Here is an 18,765-nt window from a genome sequence, read left to right on the forward strand (position 1 = left end):
AATTTCGGAGAATGCAGTATTTACGTTTATTGAAATTGTATGTCCGCTGTGAAGCTTCTAGATTTAGTAATAATAGCATTTTATCATCGTTTTTTCGCACATTTTGCAAAAATTTCACTTACATAATTTGTCAAAGAGGAGATCGAGCACTCAGAGACTCGAGTTGCATGGAAAATAAGCGAGCTTCATTGGGCCGACGTCACCAGTCATTAAAGCGTCTCCACTCTGTTAGCAAACTCTCAAGTATGTTTCGATATTGTTGACGAGAGTTTTCGGCTTGACGTTGACGTTCTTACGTCGCGTGCTCTTGTCGCTTCTTCCCGTCTGCGTCTGAACAAATACCGACTTATACTACTGACAGAGACTTCGAACTTGCAAGCTATTCTCAAGTGACGTTTATTTTATCATAGACTGTCTTGTAAATACAAAACTGTTCTGAAACATTTATATACTCGTGACAAAAATTGTTATCGACGAACAGCGTGAATCTACTGTCTGTCGATAACTGTCACAAGCTACTCGCACGTCACACGGTCTACGAAACACAAACTTTTCGTTCATCTTTAGTCGTTTTCACTGTTTGTCTATTCTCTATCTATTGATTATCAATTACCGACGAAATGTCTCTGGCACGTATTTGTAAGTGGGAAGCATTGGAACGACGTAACACCTTTGTTTAGGGTGTCGGAAGGAGGGTCGATTTATCGGTCCTTTTGCATTCGTAAATCAAGGAGAATACATCCTTTCCGGTAACACGCGGGACAGAAGGCGTCTCGTTTACGTATCCGCTAAACCGAATACAGGAATCTATGGGCTCTTTCATCGTATCTTGAGAGATCTATACGGTCTTTGTTCAAAGAGTACGTATTTCGACCGACCTTCTTGGATTAATTTGTTACTCGGATTCGTTGCGACACAAAGTTAACACGTGTGTGTATGTGACCTACCAGAAGTGTGTCCTTAAAAAAATAAATTAAAAGAATTAAGAACGAAAGAAAAGCTTGATTTACACGAACTTGAATATTAACTACGCAATTAGATGTAGTATCACGGTAAAAATTTTGTGAGTCTGACTGGCGTTGCATGGAAGCCGACCTTGCACGCAACATAACGATATGCACTGTCAGACGCCGTCTTTCAAGTTAAACTATTCTCCACGTTGCCTGACCCATTTCACGTCTGGCACGTTGCAAAATATGGCAACGCATAGAAAATCAATTTACGTAGCTACCTCGCGTGAAGAAGATTTCGTAGCTGATCCCTGACTGATAAAATAAGATACTAGGTAGGTTATTAATATGTAAGAGGAATGTAATAATTCCACTAGTTTCTTACGTAACCGTTATCACAAAATAGAAAGCGATTTCGATTCTATACGAATGAAAAACGAGCATCGATTATACGATTCATCCATCTTGAGTCCCTCTCTTGACCTTTTCTACCATTGATCAGTGGGTTCGTAATTATAGCTAAAGGGATTGGAGAACGTGTTGGCGAAATTCACGACGAAAATCGCCTTTGGAAGTTCTAGTTTCTGTACGGGTGACCGCGCAATGTATCCCCGACAGAATGCAAATGATCAATTAACCAGTTGTAAATCAATGCAACATAGTGGGCAAGCTTTATCTAGCTTCGCTGTCGGCGCTTGGCTGGCCTAATGGTTGGCTGTCGGGTATACGCTGGGCTCTTATTCCGTTTTCCCCTCTCCAGCCACTCCAGTTACCCGTTCCGCTCATTCTCATCCATCCCTCGTTAAGAATATTTATATCCAGGCCACGTTCGCTGGAGAACCTTTGGAAAGTCGAAGGCCCACCCATGGGAACGGTGCAAAGATATTAAGCACTCTGAACCATACTTTGCTCCTCTCTCCTTTTTTCCTCCTTCCTTCCTCTTCTTTTTACTCAGCAATTACCTTTTTCCCAGCGAGACGAATGTTCCTCGGTAATTATTACGTCTACCTTTTTTTTTTCGTATTATGCATTTTCAGGGCGACGGTTCCACGCTAATTTTATTACGTAACTGGACGCAACGTTAACGAGCGGCTCTGTCTCCACGCGTCCAATAGGATCGCGTCCTTCGGATGGAACCGCGCCACAACCGAGTGCAATCTTGACATACCTCATTTGAAATGTACGATTTGTGGTTTGAGCTTGCCAACCGAGCAACCCCAATCAGAAACCATCTATCGGTATAAAGTGTACGCGAAATTCCTCGATCATTGCGGTCGTGTAGCTTCAATTATCCCACGGTATCCGTGCTATTCCGAACGCTATGTCGAAGACATTTGCAGAATCTCACGGAGAGATCCCTCACCCGTTACGAATTATCACGTTGAATTGATCGCGGGCGAAACGCTTTTCGAACGATAATGACACGCGAAGGGCTGGCTGAACTTTATATCAACACCGTGAATTTTATTGCCAGCCACCTTTCTACGGTTTGAGCGAATCAGTTGCAGTTTGGCGTTCGATTTGCATTACGCCACGTGAGATCGCGTGCCGCACACTTTCTGCCCCCTGCTGCTTATTTCACCTACGAGTGTTCAATTTTTTACTCGAAGAGGCTGCCTTCCTCCCACTCTATCCTCAGTCAGTGGATATTTAAAAAAAATTTATAAGACCGAATTCTTTCTAATTCCTTACGTACCCCATTTTTTCTCCCTTGTACACGTCTCGTAACGTTAGTCTTCTACCTTGCATTGCATGTCGACTTGAGGCCACGTACGGCGCGGAAAACGACGTGTCACGATTAACCAGGCAAAATCTGTTCGCCGGTAATTAGATTTTTTTTCTATCGTGCAAGCACTCGAGTTCTTTTTCTCTATTATCATGCGTTCTGTTTCAAAAGTTGTACTAGTACTGGTTCTTTGCGCGGAAAATCAATAAAGAACCGTATAATATCCGAGCTGCTATTATTAGTAGTAGGTAAACATGAAGGAAATAAACACGCGCATTACTTTTCATATCTGTGAATGTAACTAGGCTAGAAAACGCTCTGCACGGAACGTTGAAGAATTTTTTATATTAGCCAGGAAGAGAGATTTATGGGATAAAGAGTTATCTCTAGCTACGATTTCTTATAGTGACATTTGGTATTTAAAGCAGCACCTTGTATACCCTATATCATTCACACTCGATCTGTGTTATATGTAATTATTTTTTATATTTAAAATGAATTTTATTCGTCAAAGAAGGAACATTTGAGATCTTAACAGCTAAATTCCATCGTCAGAATTAACAAGAGCTGGAGGGATTAACCGACGAACTTATCTCTGTTATCTGAATTGTTTTATTGCTCGACCTGTTCAAATTAATAAGATCCTGTTATTTTTTCCTGTATAATTTTCAAGATCTAGATTTCATTCGAAAGATTTCTACCACCAGTCGCGAAATATCCGTCTCGTTTTGCGACGTTCGTATCTTTACGAAGATGAGAATCGAAGGGAGATCGTAAGATGTATCAGCACGATTTGAAAAGTAAGCGAAAACCTTGGAGGGAGCAGATGTCAGCGAAACTGACTGAGAAGTGTCTATGTGCTCTTTCGAATTCGCATATCCTACTTCAATCGAGATTGTCTTATCCTCGTCATCTGGACGAGTTCGCAGTTGCACTGTCATAACGTGTCGTGCATACAGTACCAGTTTATGACACAAATAAAACGATGTACGAGGACTTGCATAGATTGAAATACTTTGGTTTTGTTATCAGGAAATTGCTGCCATCTTGATCAGTTTCCAAAGACACGCGGAATGGCAAAGTCGGGAGGTAAAGGTACGACCTCGAAGTGGTTCGATGTTACTGTACTCGAGAAAGAAAGTCCGTTACCGGCGGGACGGTTATTGCTGGAAGAAACGGAAAGATGGTAAAACTACACGAGAGGATCACATGAAACTGAAGGTAGTTTTTTTCGTTTATGGATGAAAATCGACGTGCATCAGAATCGAGTTTGATAAAGTGAGATTTGCTTGTTGGATGAAATCTTAGGTACAGGGAGTCGAGTGCATCTATGGCTGTTATGTGCACTCGGCGATCCTCCCGACGTTTCATCGGCGATGTTATTGGCTACTACAGAATCCAGACGTCGTCCTCGTTCACTACTTAAACGTTCCTTACCCGGACGGTGATGCAAAGCTCGCGGCGCTGCCACCGTGTCTCGCACTGCCGCCAGACAAGAAGGAGTGGACGCGAGACGAGCTGGCTTCCCAGCTTCGACCCATGTTCCTCGGTGGAGATGACGATCCTAATAATCCCCATCTTACACAACACTCGAATCATCCCGTCGACATGATAGTTTCTCAATTATTGGACAGACAGAGAGCATCTTCCACTTCTTCTACCACTAGCACTCAGCTTGCACCTAGGAGACTAACACCGGACAATCAGGTACGTGTTCGGTGGATCTGAATGCTGTGCTGAGATGAGATGGTGATTTTTGAGAGCGACGATAGAAAAATTAGACTCTGGATATTTATGTAAATTCATACGTTATGTGCGTCTTCGTACCTTTAAATGTCTCATAATGGCATAAAAATCCACGGTCTAGCGAACATAATGATAGGTATATTGATCGACAATATCATATCTACAATTCAGATTTTCATTTCTACATTCTCGTCTTTGTAATGTTTTTGTTCGATACTTGTTTCTATTTAATATTCGTCGTAATGATCAGGTTTCTTCGACTACCGGAGGTCAGCAATCGTCAACAACAGCCTCACCGGCTCCTCGCGTATACTCAAGACATTCCCACACGGCTCAAAGCCAACAACCGGCTCCTCTAGTTTTAAGTTTGCAACAAATCCAAGGTGGTGGCGGTCTTCTAATTCTCAACAGCCAACCGTATCACCATCAACAACAACAACAACAGCAGCAGCAGCAACAACAACAACAGCAGCAGCAGCAACAACAGCAGCAGCAGCAGCAACAGCAACAACAGCAAAGTCAACAAGTGGAGATGCAACAGGTTACGGAGCAACAAATTGTACAGCAGACGAGCGTGGACAGAGAACAACAGACCCAACAGGAAATAGACGCTCAAGAAAGTATGGATCGTTCTGCGGTACAATCGTTGCCAATCGGTGGCACAGGTCCCGAGGTCACAGACTTCGCCGAGACCTTGGACCTCAGTCAAGAAGATATTCAGCGAACGTTGTCCGCCAACATGGTTCCACCGTCTCCGTCGCCTTCTCCGGCAGACAACAGCATGATCAATCCAATGGATTTCATCGATTCATCGGACGATGTTCTAGTTAACTTAGACGCGTTTGACGTATTCGGTGACCTACCCGAGCTTCACGATTTTGAAGCTGAACAAACTAAGGCTGAAGAAAGAGGCGGATCTGATAATGACGTGGGATGTCATCCTGGAACAACCGTCCATATTGCGGAGTATAGTCCGGAGTGGAGTTACACCGAGGGTGGTGTGAAGGTGAGTTTCATGTATTTGATATTAATTCAACCTTAGTCCGGCGCATACTGGTTCTCTCTTCGAATGCAGTTGTGTATAATTTGATTGAAAGTCACGAATACTCGATTAGAATATGTCTCTTTTCAGTTGAAAGGTAAAATTCCAATGTATGCTGGAAGAATTTTCGAAGGTTAATGCAAATGGAAGATGATGCAATGGATGATAGATGCATTTGCTGAAGCTTAGAAGTTAATCAAGAAAAAGCAGCGAAAATTTACTTAATGTTTTAGGTATTGGTCGCTGGTCCGTGGACTGGTGGGAGTAATTCTCAATCTTATTCGGTGTTGTTCGATGCGGAGCCGGTTGAGGCGTGTTTGGTACAACCAGGAGTGTTGCGGTGTCGTTGCCCAGCCCATGCTCCGGGAATAGCATCTCTTCAAGTGGCGTGTGACGGCTTCGTTGTTTCTGATAGCGTTGCTTTCGAGTATCGTCGGGCACCGACATCCGAGCCTAGTCCGGAACGAGCCCTTCTGGACCGTTTGGCGGATGTGGAGTCCCGTTTGCAAGGACCTGGCCCTCCATCTCCCGCAGCTCATCTAGAAGAGCGGCTAGTGGCATATTGTCAAGTCAGTACTTTGTTTAGCTAGCACCTCCAACACACTTGACCCTTTAAATGGAGATCATCTATGTCTCAGGATGCTGTTGTCCGTCCGTGGCGAGCCGGAGCGGAACCATTACAATCCGGCGGCCCTACTCTCCTACATTTGGCCGCTGGGTTGGGCTACTCCAGGTTAGCCTGCGCCCTCCTTCACTGGAGAGCGGAAAATCCTAGTAGCGTATTAGATGCCGAAGTTGATGCCCTGAGGCAGGATAGCGCCGGTCTCACACCACTTGCTTGGGCTTGTGCAGCGGGGCACGCGGATACAGCCAGGATCCTCTATAGGTACATATATTTTTTTTCTTGAATTCGGCTTTAATATCGAGTGTCACGAAATATTTCATTTTGTTTGAGTTCGTGTTGCGAATATCTGTCTATTTACACAGATGGAACGCAATGGCACTTCGCGTGAGGGATTGTCAGAACAGAACCGCGACCGAGTTAGCGGCGGAGAACGGTCACACGGCGATTGCAGAAGAATTGAATCGACTCGAAGCGAGAAGACAAGACGAGAGGCTTTTCTTGCGACCCGCCAGCCCTAGTCCTAGGAGGCCATCTCAAGACAGCGGTCTCGATCTTGCGTTGTGTTAGTCTCGTTTGCTATTATACTGCCCTCTTCCGTATATACACGCACATACATTCACGTCCAACACGTAAATCACAGTTCCTTTTCCTATAAAGACCCGCGCCATATAAAATATCTCTGCCCCGTAAGATTTAGAGTACAAGGTCGTAATTCATGCGAGCGTAAAATTAATCAGGAAACGTAGCATTAAGGGGTTTATCGAAAAACACAGGTGGCTCGCCGCTGCTGGACAACATGGAATTGTTGCAAGAGGATGACTCGTCATTAGCCCTCAGCGAGCAGGGAATGGAAAGCGCTCCGACCCCTCAGGAGACTGTAGGTCCGTACCTTCCTCGTTTCCCCTTCTATTTGTCTGTCTGTCTGCCTGTCTATCTGTAACTATATATCATACATATATATACATATATATTTGTAACTCTGTCTGTTTCTAATACTACACTTATAGATTCATCGGCCTAGATAAACAAGTACTGCGCGGGCTGTGATCCGTAGTATTCCTAGCTAAAACTGCGTTCCCTTACTCTCTTTCTCTCTCTATCTCTATTTCTCACACATTACATTACACACACGTACACACACAGTGTTCTGTTTTTTTTTCTGTCTCTCTGTCTATGCGTACGAGACGACCGGATAATGGTCCAGGCTCGCTGTCCTCTAACTCCTCTGAACTCTTGCAGCTTAAAGCAGTATTGGTGTTGCTTGGCCTTCGTAACTGCTGGTGTTGGATGATTGCTGTGTAACGTCTAAAACTTTCTTAGCCGTCTATTATCGGCTGCCGACCAATTCTCCGAGAGATAGACAGTCCTCGTCTCTGGGCTATGTCGACAAGTTTTAAAACGGATATCCGTGACAAAAATACTAATAATAAAAATAATAATAATCAATCAATAAAACATTGGAACCTACGAGACAATTACACGAGAACACGTGATTTGCACAGCTGAGCTAAATCCGGAAAACACACATTGTCAAAATACCACGGGTTACGTCAGATCACCCGTGGAACGGAACATTCAACAAGCTGAGAAAAACGTCTACGCTCGCCATCTGATTTGCCTGTTTGAAGACGTTCGATTCGTGTCATGTAGAGATCTCCACTGCATATATATATATAAAAAAACGAAATAATCCGCAATATTTGGTGTTACACGTTTAATTAACGTCCGATTTGGTTCATCGTAAAAATACGTTCACGGCTTTAAAATAAAAAAACGAACAGATAAAAAAAAGCGAACAAAAGTCCTCGATGTTGTGATCAATGTGATTTCGGCGGTCCTGTAATACGTTTTTCGAGTTTGGCTAGGGTGGTGATTCCTTTTTATAGGGGAAGAAGACGCGAGGGTGCTGACATTGGCTGAGCAAATTATAGCTGCGCTACCGGAAAGGATCAAGAGAGCGGAAGGTGATTCTCCGTCTTCTTCCTCACCACCTCCCCCGGCACCGCCCTTGTCATCTCTAGAAGATGCTCTGATGGAGCAAATGGTAAGCATTCAGTATATTTTAGTTCTATACCTATGCAATATTCTTGTCTTTGAAATTATATCAGAAATCCCTTAAACAACACGTTTCCTACCGTACTCTTAAAATAAAATTCTTCGTAGAATGAAATTCATATCGCATGGTGGTGGTAATTCTTATAGCCACTCGATTCTGGAGAATTGTTCGACTCGTATCGTGAGTGCAGTGGAGGAGCGGCATCAGTCTCGGATGCTGACGCAGATGCTAGTCCCTCGAGTCCATCTAGCAGCTGTCTCACACCGGACTCGCCATCTCCACCGCCGACGACGGCCGACTTCTGCGAATTCTTACAGCTGCAGTTGCAGCTAGACGGAAATAACGGTCATAACGGCCAGTACTATTCGACCGGTGGAGATCGGAAGTTCGGTAACGTGATGGGCTCTGGAATTTGCGGAACAGGTGGAAGTAACGGAAACGGTGACGGGAACGAAGCGGATCTGAGCAGACTTACTCTGTCCGATCGAGAACAAAGAGAGCTTTATCACGCCGCTAGAATGATCCAGAAAGCCTACAGAAATTACAAGGGACGTCAAAGGCAGGAAGAAGCGGAGAGGCACGCTGCTGTACTCATCCAACAATATTATCGTCGACATAAACAGTACGCTTATTTTAGGTAATCTGTTTTTAGCTTAACACGTCGCGGCCGTATTATTTACTCTTCGTTTTATCCTCCCGATTTATCCGGACGAAAGGGTTTAACTTCCATCGTTATATAATACGGACACGAAGTTGAAAATAATAACAACGATTAAATGTACGAAATCTTGTCGCTACGAAACTTTTCACCGGCTCGTTCGAATAGTTAAATTCTCGTTGGTATTTCGCCGAGTTGAACGTTAGTTTTAATAAGCTGCAATTAATAAAATGGGAGGACAAGGCGTACCACCGCGGGGCCAATTTAACGATCCAGTTGAATCGGACGGATTTCACCAAAGTTCATTCTATCTACCTCTAAGGGGTGATACGGAGAGGGAGGTGAACTTTTAATTGGCATCGTAAATAATCCGAAAACTTTAGGAAGTTCCTTACCTCCGCTGCGGCGTCCTGAATACAAAATTAACCTGGCATTAAATTAATACGACTTTTGTTTGAGATGAAAGCTTACCTTCCTTGCGCTTCTTCCGCTCTTGTCCATTATGTATATACATACACGACGCATTCTCGAAGCGTGTCACTGCAAGTTCTTATTTCATGGGCGTCTACTTTTCTTCCTATTCGCAGACAAGCTACGAAGGCTGCTCTGGTGATACAAAGCAACTACAGGAATTATCGCTCGCGTCCAGGCTCGGCTAGCTCCAGACAGCAAGCGGTTCATCAGCAGGCCGCTCATCAGGCTGCGAGGAAGATCCAGCAGTTCATGCGGCAATCGAAGATCAAGTTAGTATCCGTCCGGTGCACATAATTGCATTTCTTGTTGCAACGATGTGCACGCATTATTAGTTATGTAGACTTCTTGTTAGCACACGAAAGGCTTATCGTACGAAAGACATCTAAAGTTCTAAAGTCTCCCTCTTCTGTGTGTACTAATGCAGCTTGTCGTGGGACGATTCACGACCGGTAAGTAACGAAAACAAGTAGGGCGATTGTCGCGCGGCAAACACTGCTCGTTTATCGCTCCTGTATCTCTTTAAAGGATACTCGCTCTTTCGCTTTCACCAGGACGATCAGTGCACCCTGTTTCACGACCCTCGAATAACGAACTATTGTTTCCGATACGAATTATCTTGGTTAGCTTCTGTGTTATTATACGGAATGTGACCGGTGCTTTGTGTTTTCTGTTTTATATGTCTTAATCGTGTTCTTAACGAAAGTAACCAGAGTCCATGCAACGGTCATCATAAACGGAGCTTCTCATAGAGACGAGAAGATATTCTCTTCAATTATCACTTTGCTGTAGATTAGTTTATACAAAAAAAAAAAAAAAAAGAACAAAAGAAGATAGACAAAGAAAAGCAAAAGAGAGGGAATTGGAGTACTTTATTTAGGAAACTGTAACTATATCCTTTATGTCTGAGAAGAATGTTCCTTGAATCGTGATACAAAGTACTTCAATCGTTGTCAGCAAAGTGTTAATTGCGGTTCTACCGAGTTAGATGCGCTCGTTTGTTTCGTAGTTCACGTGTTCCTCAGAGTGCTTGATCATTCAGTGTCATGTATGCACATTCGCAGTAGGTTAGCTCGGTAAATTTGATCTACATGAACGAATGCATTTCTGGAATTAGGCTGCAGAACGCCAGGGCCGCCGCAAACGGGAACGGGAGGCCGCCAGCGGGCATTTTACGGGCGGTTGCTGTCCCCCAAAGCTCGCCCTCATCTAGCCCAGGGGCCAGCCTAGTAGCCGCCAACCAAGAGATCACTTAATCGACTGTCGATCGAACAGCACACAGAACGGTGATGATACATCGGAAGCAAAGTAATAGAGCCTAGCCACTCAATAATGGTCGTCATGGGGTACGCTACGACGGAATAATCGTCGAGGTTCGCCAAGGTTCCAGGAACAATATAGTCCAAGAAGCCTTTGACGACCGATCACGACACGGACACGCTTTGCTCTCTTCAATAATAACGTACCTGCCTTTTTGATCTAAACATCAATTTCCACCTTTCGCATCTTTGACCCACAGTTCAGCCGAAGGATCGTGACATCATCACCTGAATCCACTTTATTCATTTCTCGCTTCAGTTTATTCGACGCTGCCGTTTATGCCTATTTCCTGCATTTGTTTCTTCGGTCGACGTTGACGATAAGTGGTATCAGAGGTAGGTGGTCTATCATGGTCTCTCTAGCACGCGTACACGAGACGTTGTACACGTGCAAGGCGATTCAAGCATAATAGATAATGCATTAATTTTATTTAAGATCGTATTAAGAATCGCATCGGTCGAAGCATGTTCGTAGAATTGCAATGTTGCCCTCCGCTTGAGGCATCAATTGTATCAAATACCTTTTACGACTGAAAATACGAAAGAGGCTATGTTTTTTGCTGAAACCTTTTTAAGAACGACTATACTTTGCATTGATTTTTGGCACACTGTATAGATAGTTTTCTTCATACCCTTTTTGTTATCCTTGCAAGTCTATGGCACCGTACATTGAACGAGCCGTTCTAGAGGTTTATTATTTTCGCGTTGCGTGTCCGTCGAAGTGTTTCACGCGACAATAGTGTAATAGCTTATATACGTTGTTGTTCGTTTCTTTTTTTTTTCTTCTTTTTTTACTTTACGTATGATTTACGTAAATGGTACAAGACTCGATATAGACAACGACGAGGAGAGAACAGTATTGATAAGAGACTCGTGGACACGTCGTTGAAGAAGAACCTTTTTTCTTCCCTTCTTTTCGTTCTTTTTGTACGATTTACATATTTGTGAAGTTTAATTTATGTTTTTACATATTAATCTCGGAGTGAGAAAGCATATATGTATTAAGTATTTTACGCAGTGCGTTATTTTCAAGTACCGAAGTACGAATGACGTTCGATTTGCTTGTTTTTTTTTCAATATTTAAGTATTTATCGTTGAAAAGAAGGATGAAGAAGGCGATCGAGATCTGACGCGCAAGTTTTTTATTCGTTGCTGTTGTACATCGAACGCTATTTTGTTATTTGTTCCTCGCTATAACACAGCTTTACGCGAAATCGAATTTTTTTTTAATCAAAGTGGCTCGAATCTCGCGACGTTTTTTCATATTTCCTTTTTCTTTTCTACTTTTTGTTTTTCAATACGATCGAGCATGATGCGAATGTTTCATTGCCGTAATAACACGGTGCAATATCTGTTGTACGTGAACGTTCAGGAGATATTGATACTGCATAATATTTGAATTAGGTGGCAGCAATGATCTCTTCCTTGCACGATACAATTTTTCTTTGTCGCTTTTAAACAAGAAAGGCAATACAATTCAGGTCGATGAAAAAGAAGCATCTTATTTTCGGAGAAATCTGGTATATCTGAGACCTAGGAAGAGAGAGAAAGAGAGCATGGACGAGTGAGCGTGTGAACAAAAAAGGCTGCTAGAGAAAATTAAAGATAAGAGAAATAGAGAGAGAGAGAGCGAGCGAGAGAGAGAGAGAGAGAGAGAGAAAGAGAGAGAGAGAGTTTAAAGAAACAAGTAAAAAGTAAAAGTAACAAAAAAGAAAAAACATAAAAAAATCAAGAGCCCTTTCTCTATTTAAACGGAGGGCACTTCATCCACGGGCTGTGCTTAAAGTCACAGTATAATCAACTTCGTAGAATTATATTAGGGTAAGATAGTCGATTACATTGTTACAAAACTACCTACCGTTTCTCTCTCCAGTAGGGGATTTTTTTAAAGGTTCTTTAGATAAAGAAAGAATAAAAATTAAAAAATAGAGGTAAATTAAGGCGTAGCGAGGCGGAATATATGCGCACGGGGGCACAGCCGTGGTACCCGCGTTCAAATTGATTTAAGAAGACAAAAATCTATTGTGATAAATTAATGGTGATCCAAGAAAGTATTTCCGCAGAAAATACTAAAGAAAAAAAAGTTACGCAAAAAATCGAACGTCTCAACGTCCATTGGGGACGCGAGTCGCCGAGACGCAAAAAAAAAAAAAAAATAGACAGACAGACAGACAAATCCAGTATGGTGGGTCGAGATTACGCCGTCAGATTTGTCGAGAGAATCTGTTGATAGATGGACCGATTGATCCTCGTCTTCGATTTATAAGAATAAAGAAAAAAAAGTAAAGAAATCCTGTGTTGATCCTCCGGTGTTTAAGACAAGCTATGAGGTTTTTGTAGCGAGGTTAAATAATTGTGCGGAGCGCGAATGGAAAAGAGAGAAGAAAAATGAATTATGATAAACTGTACACACGAGTCAATTCCAACGAGCATTTTCATGCCATTAAGCTTAAAGAATTATTAGTTGATAATGAAAACAAAAAAGAAAAAAAAAATAATGATGAGAGGGAAGGATGCGAATGGAAGATGAGAAAGAAAGAGAATAACAAATTCTTACACTCTTTTAATCATTGTTAATTAATTAATTAATTAATTAATCACGATCCTATCGATACTTAAAATGAGACGAGTAAAATAATAATTATTATTATATACACAAAACTATTATTATATTCATATTTTTGCTTATTACATATTTAAGAAACTATTAAACGAGGGCTAGCGAGTATGTAGTACATTACAAGACAAACAAAAAAAAAAAAGTCGATTAAAATGAAAAAAACGGGGGAGCGTGGCCGATGACGAAAGAAAAGGAAATCTCACCTTAGGAATATTTTTAGTCTATCGGGCTTGTACAACTTCGTGCGTGGCAATCAACTTTCGAATTTTACGATAAAAATTTCTGACTTTTTGAGAAAGCGAAAATAAGTAAAAAGAAAAAAAAAGTGAAGAGAGGAATTAGAGCTCCGTGCACACACGCCGAAATAAACGGATTTTTTTCGAGAGTTTCCGAGACGGCGGCCCGATCTTCAAATACGGCGGTTACGTCGCTTTTCCGACATTCGAGAACGAACGAACAAAAAGAAAAAAAAAGACACAAAAAAGATAAAAAGAAATAAAAAAGTATAAAATATTTGCACACAGTATTTTTCAGTCGCGATTAAGAAAAGTTCCCAGATGGAAAAGCCGGCGCCGCGGACGAAATATTTCAGAGTTCCCCATTATTACTCTAGAATCGCGTTAAATTACCACGTACACCAAGATTATATCGAGGTATGGAGAACAGCGAGATTAAAAAGAAAAAAATGAGAAAATGCTAAAAAATAATATTAATTAAAAGACATCGCTAGGGTAGGCGCTTCGAGGATACATAAACTTTAAAAATCACTTAATAAAAATTATTCTCAAAATATAAAAGTTTAATAAGTAAACAAATTTTTAAATCTACGTAAGAAAGCCAAGAGTCAAAGACGACTAGATGATAGGAGCCGCATGGCCTAACTGCTGCCACTTTAATTAATTATATAAATAATTAATTATAACTTTATTACTACTTAATTAAACTCGATACAGATGAGAAAATATGTCATGCCACTTTTCAAACTAAACTTTCTAGATGCAGAGACGAATCAGTAGGTATAGAGGAACTATTAAAACAAAAAAAAAAAAACTTCTCCTTTGATTGGGAATGATTGATTCGCGCTATAGATTCGAATATTTCCAATTGTCCAGTCTCCAGAAAATCGCACGAGATATATACGCGTGTAAGATGCCTCGTTATAAACCAGCACGACCGAGAATCATCTATCAATTGGCGTTTCAAATTACACAGGCACGTGATTATCCTCGAAGAGATAAAAAAAATTCATTTTCTTAACGAGTAAACAAGTTCTATCGGCGACACGCAACATTCTGAATCTATCAGGAAACAAAGGAATATGCACGTTACGAGTAACATCACGAAGAAAAGATATTGTACAAAAAATGTTTTGCGGAAAGATGTATGTCCACGCGTTTTTTACGAGATGCGACACCTTCGATCTTGACGTCATGTTGGTGTATCACGGGTCATCCTGTAGGACGTTTGTATCACGATGTCGAAAAGGTCGAAACGATCGGATATCGGTGCCTAGCTCATGTTCTACTCACTGTTCCTTGATTAAGACGGTCACTTTGTACCTGCTTGCTGCCTGCCTGGCCCGTGCGTTACATAAACATATTTCTAGTCTTATCGAGGTATCAACCCTCTGTATTTTACTCGATAATAACGTCCAAGCATGTCGCGTACTTTCGTTGTGATAATCCGGCGGCGTGGCGTTGTTTCGACGTTCCGCGCTGTCTATGCGATTTTTCTATACGGATATCGAGGAAGCGTAACGCCGATTAATTAATTTGTTAAATCCCATTCGATTTCGCGAAGAGCGACTATCCCGGAAGGTTGATGGTTTCGACAGCTGTTTCGACATCTACATCCAGCCGACGTTTACTCACGTTCGAAAATTCACGAAAGCTGATTTTCTTGGATACTTATCATTTGCCGTGGAACGATGGCAGTAAAGGTTTCTTGAACGAATATCGATCGTCGACACACGTGGTCAAACACGGTTTCAAGGGGATCTGTCTGATCGCGTGAATTTTGGAACGATGGCTGCAATAATTTAAACAAGTTCGTGCTACTTTTAGTGGAAACGAATAATGGTAAAGGCTCCATCTCTTGTAATATTTTTATTATCGCAAACGTAATATTACATTATTAAATTATATTAAATAAAGGATTACGCCACTGTTTATTATTTATTGACTAACGTTCAACTAATATTGTAAATAATAACGAAAATATTTTATCTATATTTCCGATCCGGGGGTGTTGGGCGGGGCAGCGTATTCCCTCTTGTCCGCCCTTATGGCGATCCTATGATCGCCGTTCGCCCGCCCCCTATTGTTACACCATTTCATCATTGCATTTAATAAATTATATATTTATTGACTCACTTACCTTTTGACTTACCCCCGCTTATTTGTCTATTCTAGCTCTAGGCACTCGTCCAAGACACAAGCTACCGAATCCTCTTAATTTCCACGGTTGGCTTTTTAAGATCGAGATTGCCAATGGATTGACAGAAGGTGAGACAGGTGACTTCTTTCTTTTGCTTTTTTTCTTTTTTTGTTTTTTGATGTTTTTCAAATGGAAGTTTTTCAGCGGACAGAACAGAACAAGACACGTCCTTTTATCTCGTTTCTCTTTTATTACTTCCGCAACAATTTATTTGAAGCATACAAACGGTACAAACTGTATTGTTGTCACTTTGAGTATAAATTAAATTAAGTTACGCGGATATGATGTGCGTACGAGGAAGATGGTAGAATGAGAGAAAGGGGGTAAGACGAGAGAGAAGAACAGACAAAATGATTTTTTTTTCTCCTTTTCTTTTTTCATTCTTCAAGCTAAACTCCGTAAATTGGCCGACGTCCAAGAGTTTCATTTCGGTTCCATCGTCGATTCGTCTCGGCCACAGACGTATTCGCATCGAAGCCATACATTGAAATGGAATACGAAATTTCCAACCCAATCGTTTCAATATATTATCTCTCGAAAGAAAGATCGAAGCTTCCATGGTCTCTGTGTCAAAGGGCTTCCCCGTAAGATGATTAGCTCAGCACAACACAGCTACATGTTAATTTCTAACGCAAGCAAGCAGTTAACGCGACGTCTCATTCATTCATCGTCGAAGCGCGCTTTTCGTTCTTTCCACGCGATATTCGTCGACCTTTGGAAACCCTTCTGATCAAAAGTATGGACCACAGTGTTGCTCGTCCTAATTATACGACCAAAAATCCAAAGTACCATGAAAAATACCGTTTAGAATACCGAATTTCTTTTCTTAAAATAGCCCTCCTTTGCGATCGTTCGACGTCCTTGGTCGACGAATCACAGAAGAAATAAGAGAGAACACAACGAAACGAAATCAGAACACTTGAACGCGGTGATTCTCGCGATCGCATACGACGATGTTACCGGTCGATGTGACAGCAACACCCTCTAGACCCTTGAATTCACCGTCACCGCTGCCCCATCCGCCGAAAGACTTGAGGAACGCCCCCTCTGGGCTGAATATTTGTATCCGGTTGTTACCGGAGTCGGCGACGACGATGTAGCCCTGATCGTCAACAGCGACACCCCTTGGGAACTTGAACTGACCTTCGTCGGAACCTTCGGATCCGAAGGAGGTCAGCACGTGGCCGTTCACGTCGAATATCTGGATACGATGATTGTTGCCGTCGCTGACGATCACGCGGTTCGTGTTGCTCACCGCGATATAGTGAGGATGTTCCAATTGGCCACGTCCGCTTCCGCAGGAACCGAATTTGCCCACGAACGTACCGTCTGACTGAAATACCTGCGAAAACATATACTGTTACAGCGATTGTACAAATGATACAATTCAGCATACAGACGCTTTCGTTACACAGAGATTATTTGCTTTATATTAGAAATTTGATTATAGTTTCTGGATTATTTTTTCCTACACGACACGCTACCACAAGATATCTTGCACACACAATTAGCGGATAATCGACCTTTGTACACAAACCTACGAGGTTGGAAATCGCAAAGGGTATCAGTCGAGGGATTACGTGTTTAGTATTCTCGCTGTAAAATAACTCACGTTTCGTCCATTGTTGAACGCCGTGTGTCTCAAGTAAGCATCATTTTCCCTTCGTACTAATGCTTTTTTTTTTTAATTTTTTTTATAGAAGAACTGTGATCGTTCACCCGTAGCTGCTCTCACGTTTCTCATTTCCATGAGTTCGGGGGGTTCAAACAGAGAATTACTCGAAATTAATGTTTTTTTATTTCAGAAAAAATCTTTTTTTTTTGAAGGCTTTTTATTCAGGATTAACTATACAAAGTCTAGGTACACATAGTGAGGGCTTGAAAAGGGTTAATGAACACTGAAACTAACATCATATTTGTATCATTATCGTATGTTCACAATACAATATAGGTAAAGAAGTCTCACATAGTGTGATATCTTTCAGGGTCTCGTGTATGTTGTCGCATTGACGCTGCCGTTTTAGGCCTTGCACTTTTCTCATACGATTCTCCGAACAGTTTATAACAGAAAGAAAAATAAATAACAAAATCGCGAACACACGTACCTGTACGCGATGGTTCTCTTTATCGCACACATAAATAAATCCAAGAACATCCGTGGTGATTCCCCAAGGATAATTAAACCGACCATCGGCGGTCCCTTGGGATCCAAAAGCTCTCAGAAAACGACCGGAAGGATCGAGAACTTGAATTCTGTGGTTGTAACGATCCGCGATGATATATTGTCCGATCCTGTTAACCGCCACCCCGGCGAGGCAATCGAATTCACCCTCGCCACTGCCATATGTTCCGAACTCCTTCATGAAGTTCCCATTACCGTCGAATACCTGTAAATTTCAACGCCATATTTCAATACATCGATCAATCTTCCTTCGTTTTTATATCGTCAGAAAGCTTTCCCTGGCATTGACGATGACGTTGTTTTAAAGAACAGTACGTGTTATTAGATCGCGTAATAAATTTTATTCGCCCTTTGATTTGGTCGTTTTGAAGAACATGTACTTTACGAATTTATCACGGAATATGAGAAATCTCTGAGGTATTTTTGAGGATGAATTACTTGAACACGATGGTTAGAGCTGTCGGCTACGACGATGGAATTGTCAGGGCCAACCGCGAGGCCTCTCGGCCAGGTAAAGCATCCGGCTTCGCTCCCCCGCATCCCGAACTTGAACAGCTGCCGCCGCTTCAGCAAGTAGTGACTCCTCCGGCCATTGCTGTCAAATTCCAACAACCATTTCCTTATATGAAAATTTCATATTGCTTATTCACATCTGTTTAAACAAGCCTGTCACGAACCAAACCGGTCAACTTTGCATTTTGTTGCAATTTTTCAGTTTCGTTACATAAGTACTGCATTAGAATTGAAAAGATAACTAGCGGATTGGCACAGGGGTAAAGAATGTGCTACTCTCTATCGTTCTCCCTTACGCGTTTCTATGTTGTTTTATTTGAATATGTGACACTTTTGGCCAATACGCGTGCTTATTTTCATGATTATGTCGGATCTATTCGAAATGACTCGATCGAACCCGCATTCCTTACGTTGGTCTTCC

General features: G+C 41.8%; 2 protein-coding genes across 9 annotated transcripts in view; one reads left to right on the forward strand and one right to left on the reverse strand.

The window, feature by feature from the left end:
- Positions 1–15,580, forward strand: part of LOC117231775 (calmodulin-binding transcription activator 2) — a 40,451-nt gene extending 24,871 nt beyond the window's left edge. For 3 of the 6 annotated variants that reach the window (XM_033490509.1, XM_033490508.1, XM_033490515.1), the window contains 11 exons: positions 3,709–3,897; positions 3,985–4,383; positions 4,673–5,428; positions 5,698–6,033; positions 6,103–6,350; positions 6,452–6,651; positions 6,863–6,970; positions 7,976–8,133; positions 8,292–8,782; positions 9,391–9,546; positions 10,392–15,580. In XM_033490509.1, the coding sequence (XP_033346400.1) occupies positions 3,709–3,897; positions 3,985–4,383; positions 4,673–5,428; positions 5,698–6,033; positions 6,103–6,350; positions 6,452–6,651; positions 6,863–6,970; positions 7,976–8,133; positions 8,292–8,782; positions 9,391–9,546; positions 10,392–10,530 (3,180 nt within the window). In that variant the 3' untranslated portion in view covers positions 10,531–15,580. Of the gene's footprint in view, positions 1–3,708; positions 3,898–3,984; positions 4,384–4,672; positions 5,429–5,697; positions 6,034–6,102; positions 6,351–6,451; positions 6,652–6,862; positions 6,971–7,975; positions 8,134–8,291; positions 8,783–9,390; positions 9,547–9,701; positions 9,727–10,391 lie in introns of all 6 variants that reach the window. The other 3 variants (XM_033490511.1, XM_033490510.1, XM_033490514.1) reach the window with 3 other exon arrangements.
- Positions 15,581–15,816: 236 nt separating this feature from the next.
- The window catches only part of LOC117231774 (RING finger protein nhl-1), a 56,860-nt gene continuing 53,911 nt past the window's right edge, over positions 15,817–18,765 (reverse strand). For 2 of the 3 annotated variants that reach the window (XM_033490507.1, XM_033490505.1), the window contains 3 exons: positions 18,270–18,450; positions 17,755–18,036; positions 15,817–16,991 (listed from right to left, as the gene is read on the reverse strand). In XM_033490507.1, coding sequence (XP_033346398.1) covers positions 16,560–16,991; positions 17,755–18,036; positions 18,270–18,450 — 895 coding nt within the window. In that variant the 3' untranslated portion in view covers positions 15,817–16,559. The remainder of the gene's footprint in view (positions 16,992–17,754; positions 18,037–18,269; positions 18,451–18,765) is intronic. The other variant, XM_033490506.1, reaches the window with a different exon arrangement.

Source organism: Bombus vosnesenskii, unplaced genomic scaffold (assembly GCF_011952255.1).
Source record: "Bombus vosnesenskii isolate JDL3184/JDL3185 unplaced genomic scaffold, Bvos_JDL3184-5_v1.1 scf7180000013273, whole genome shotgun sequence".
Lineage (NCBI taxonomy): Eukaryota > Metazoa > Arthropoda > Insecta > Hymenoptera > Apidae > Bombus > Bombus vosnesenskii.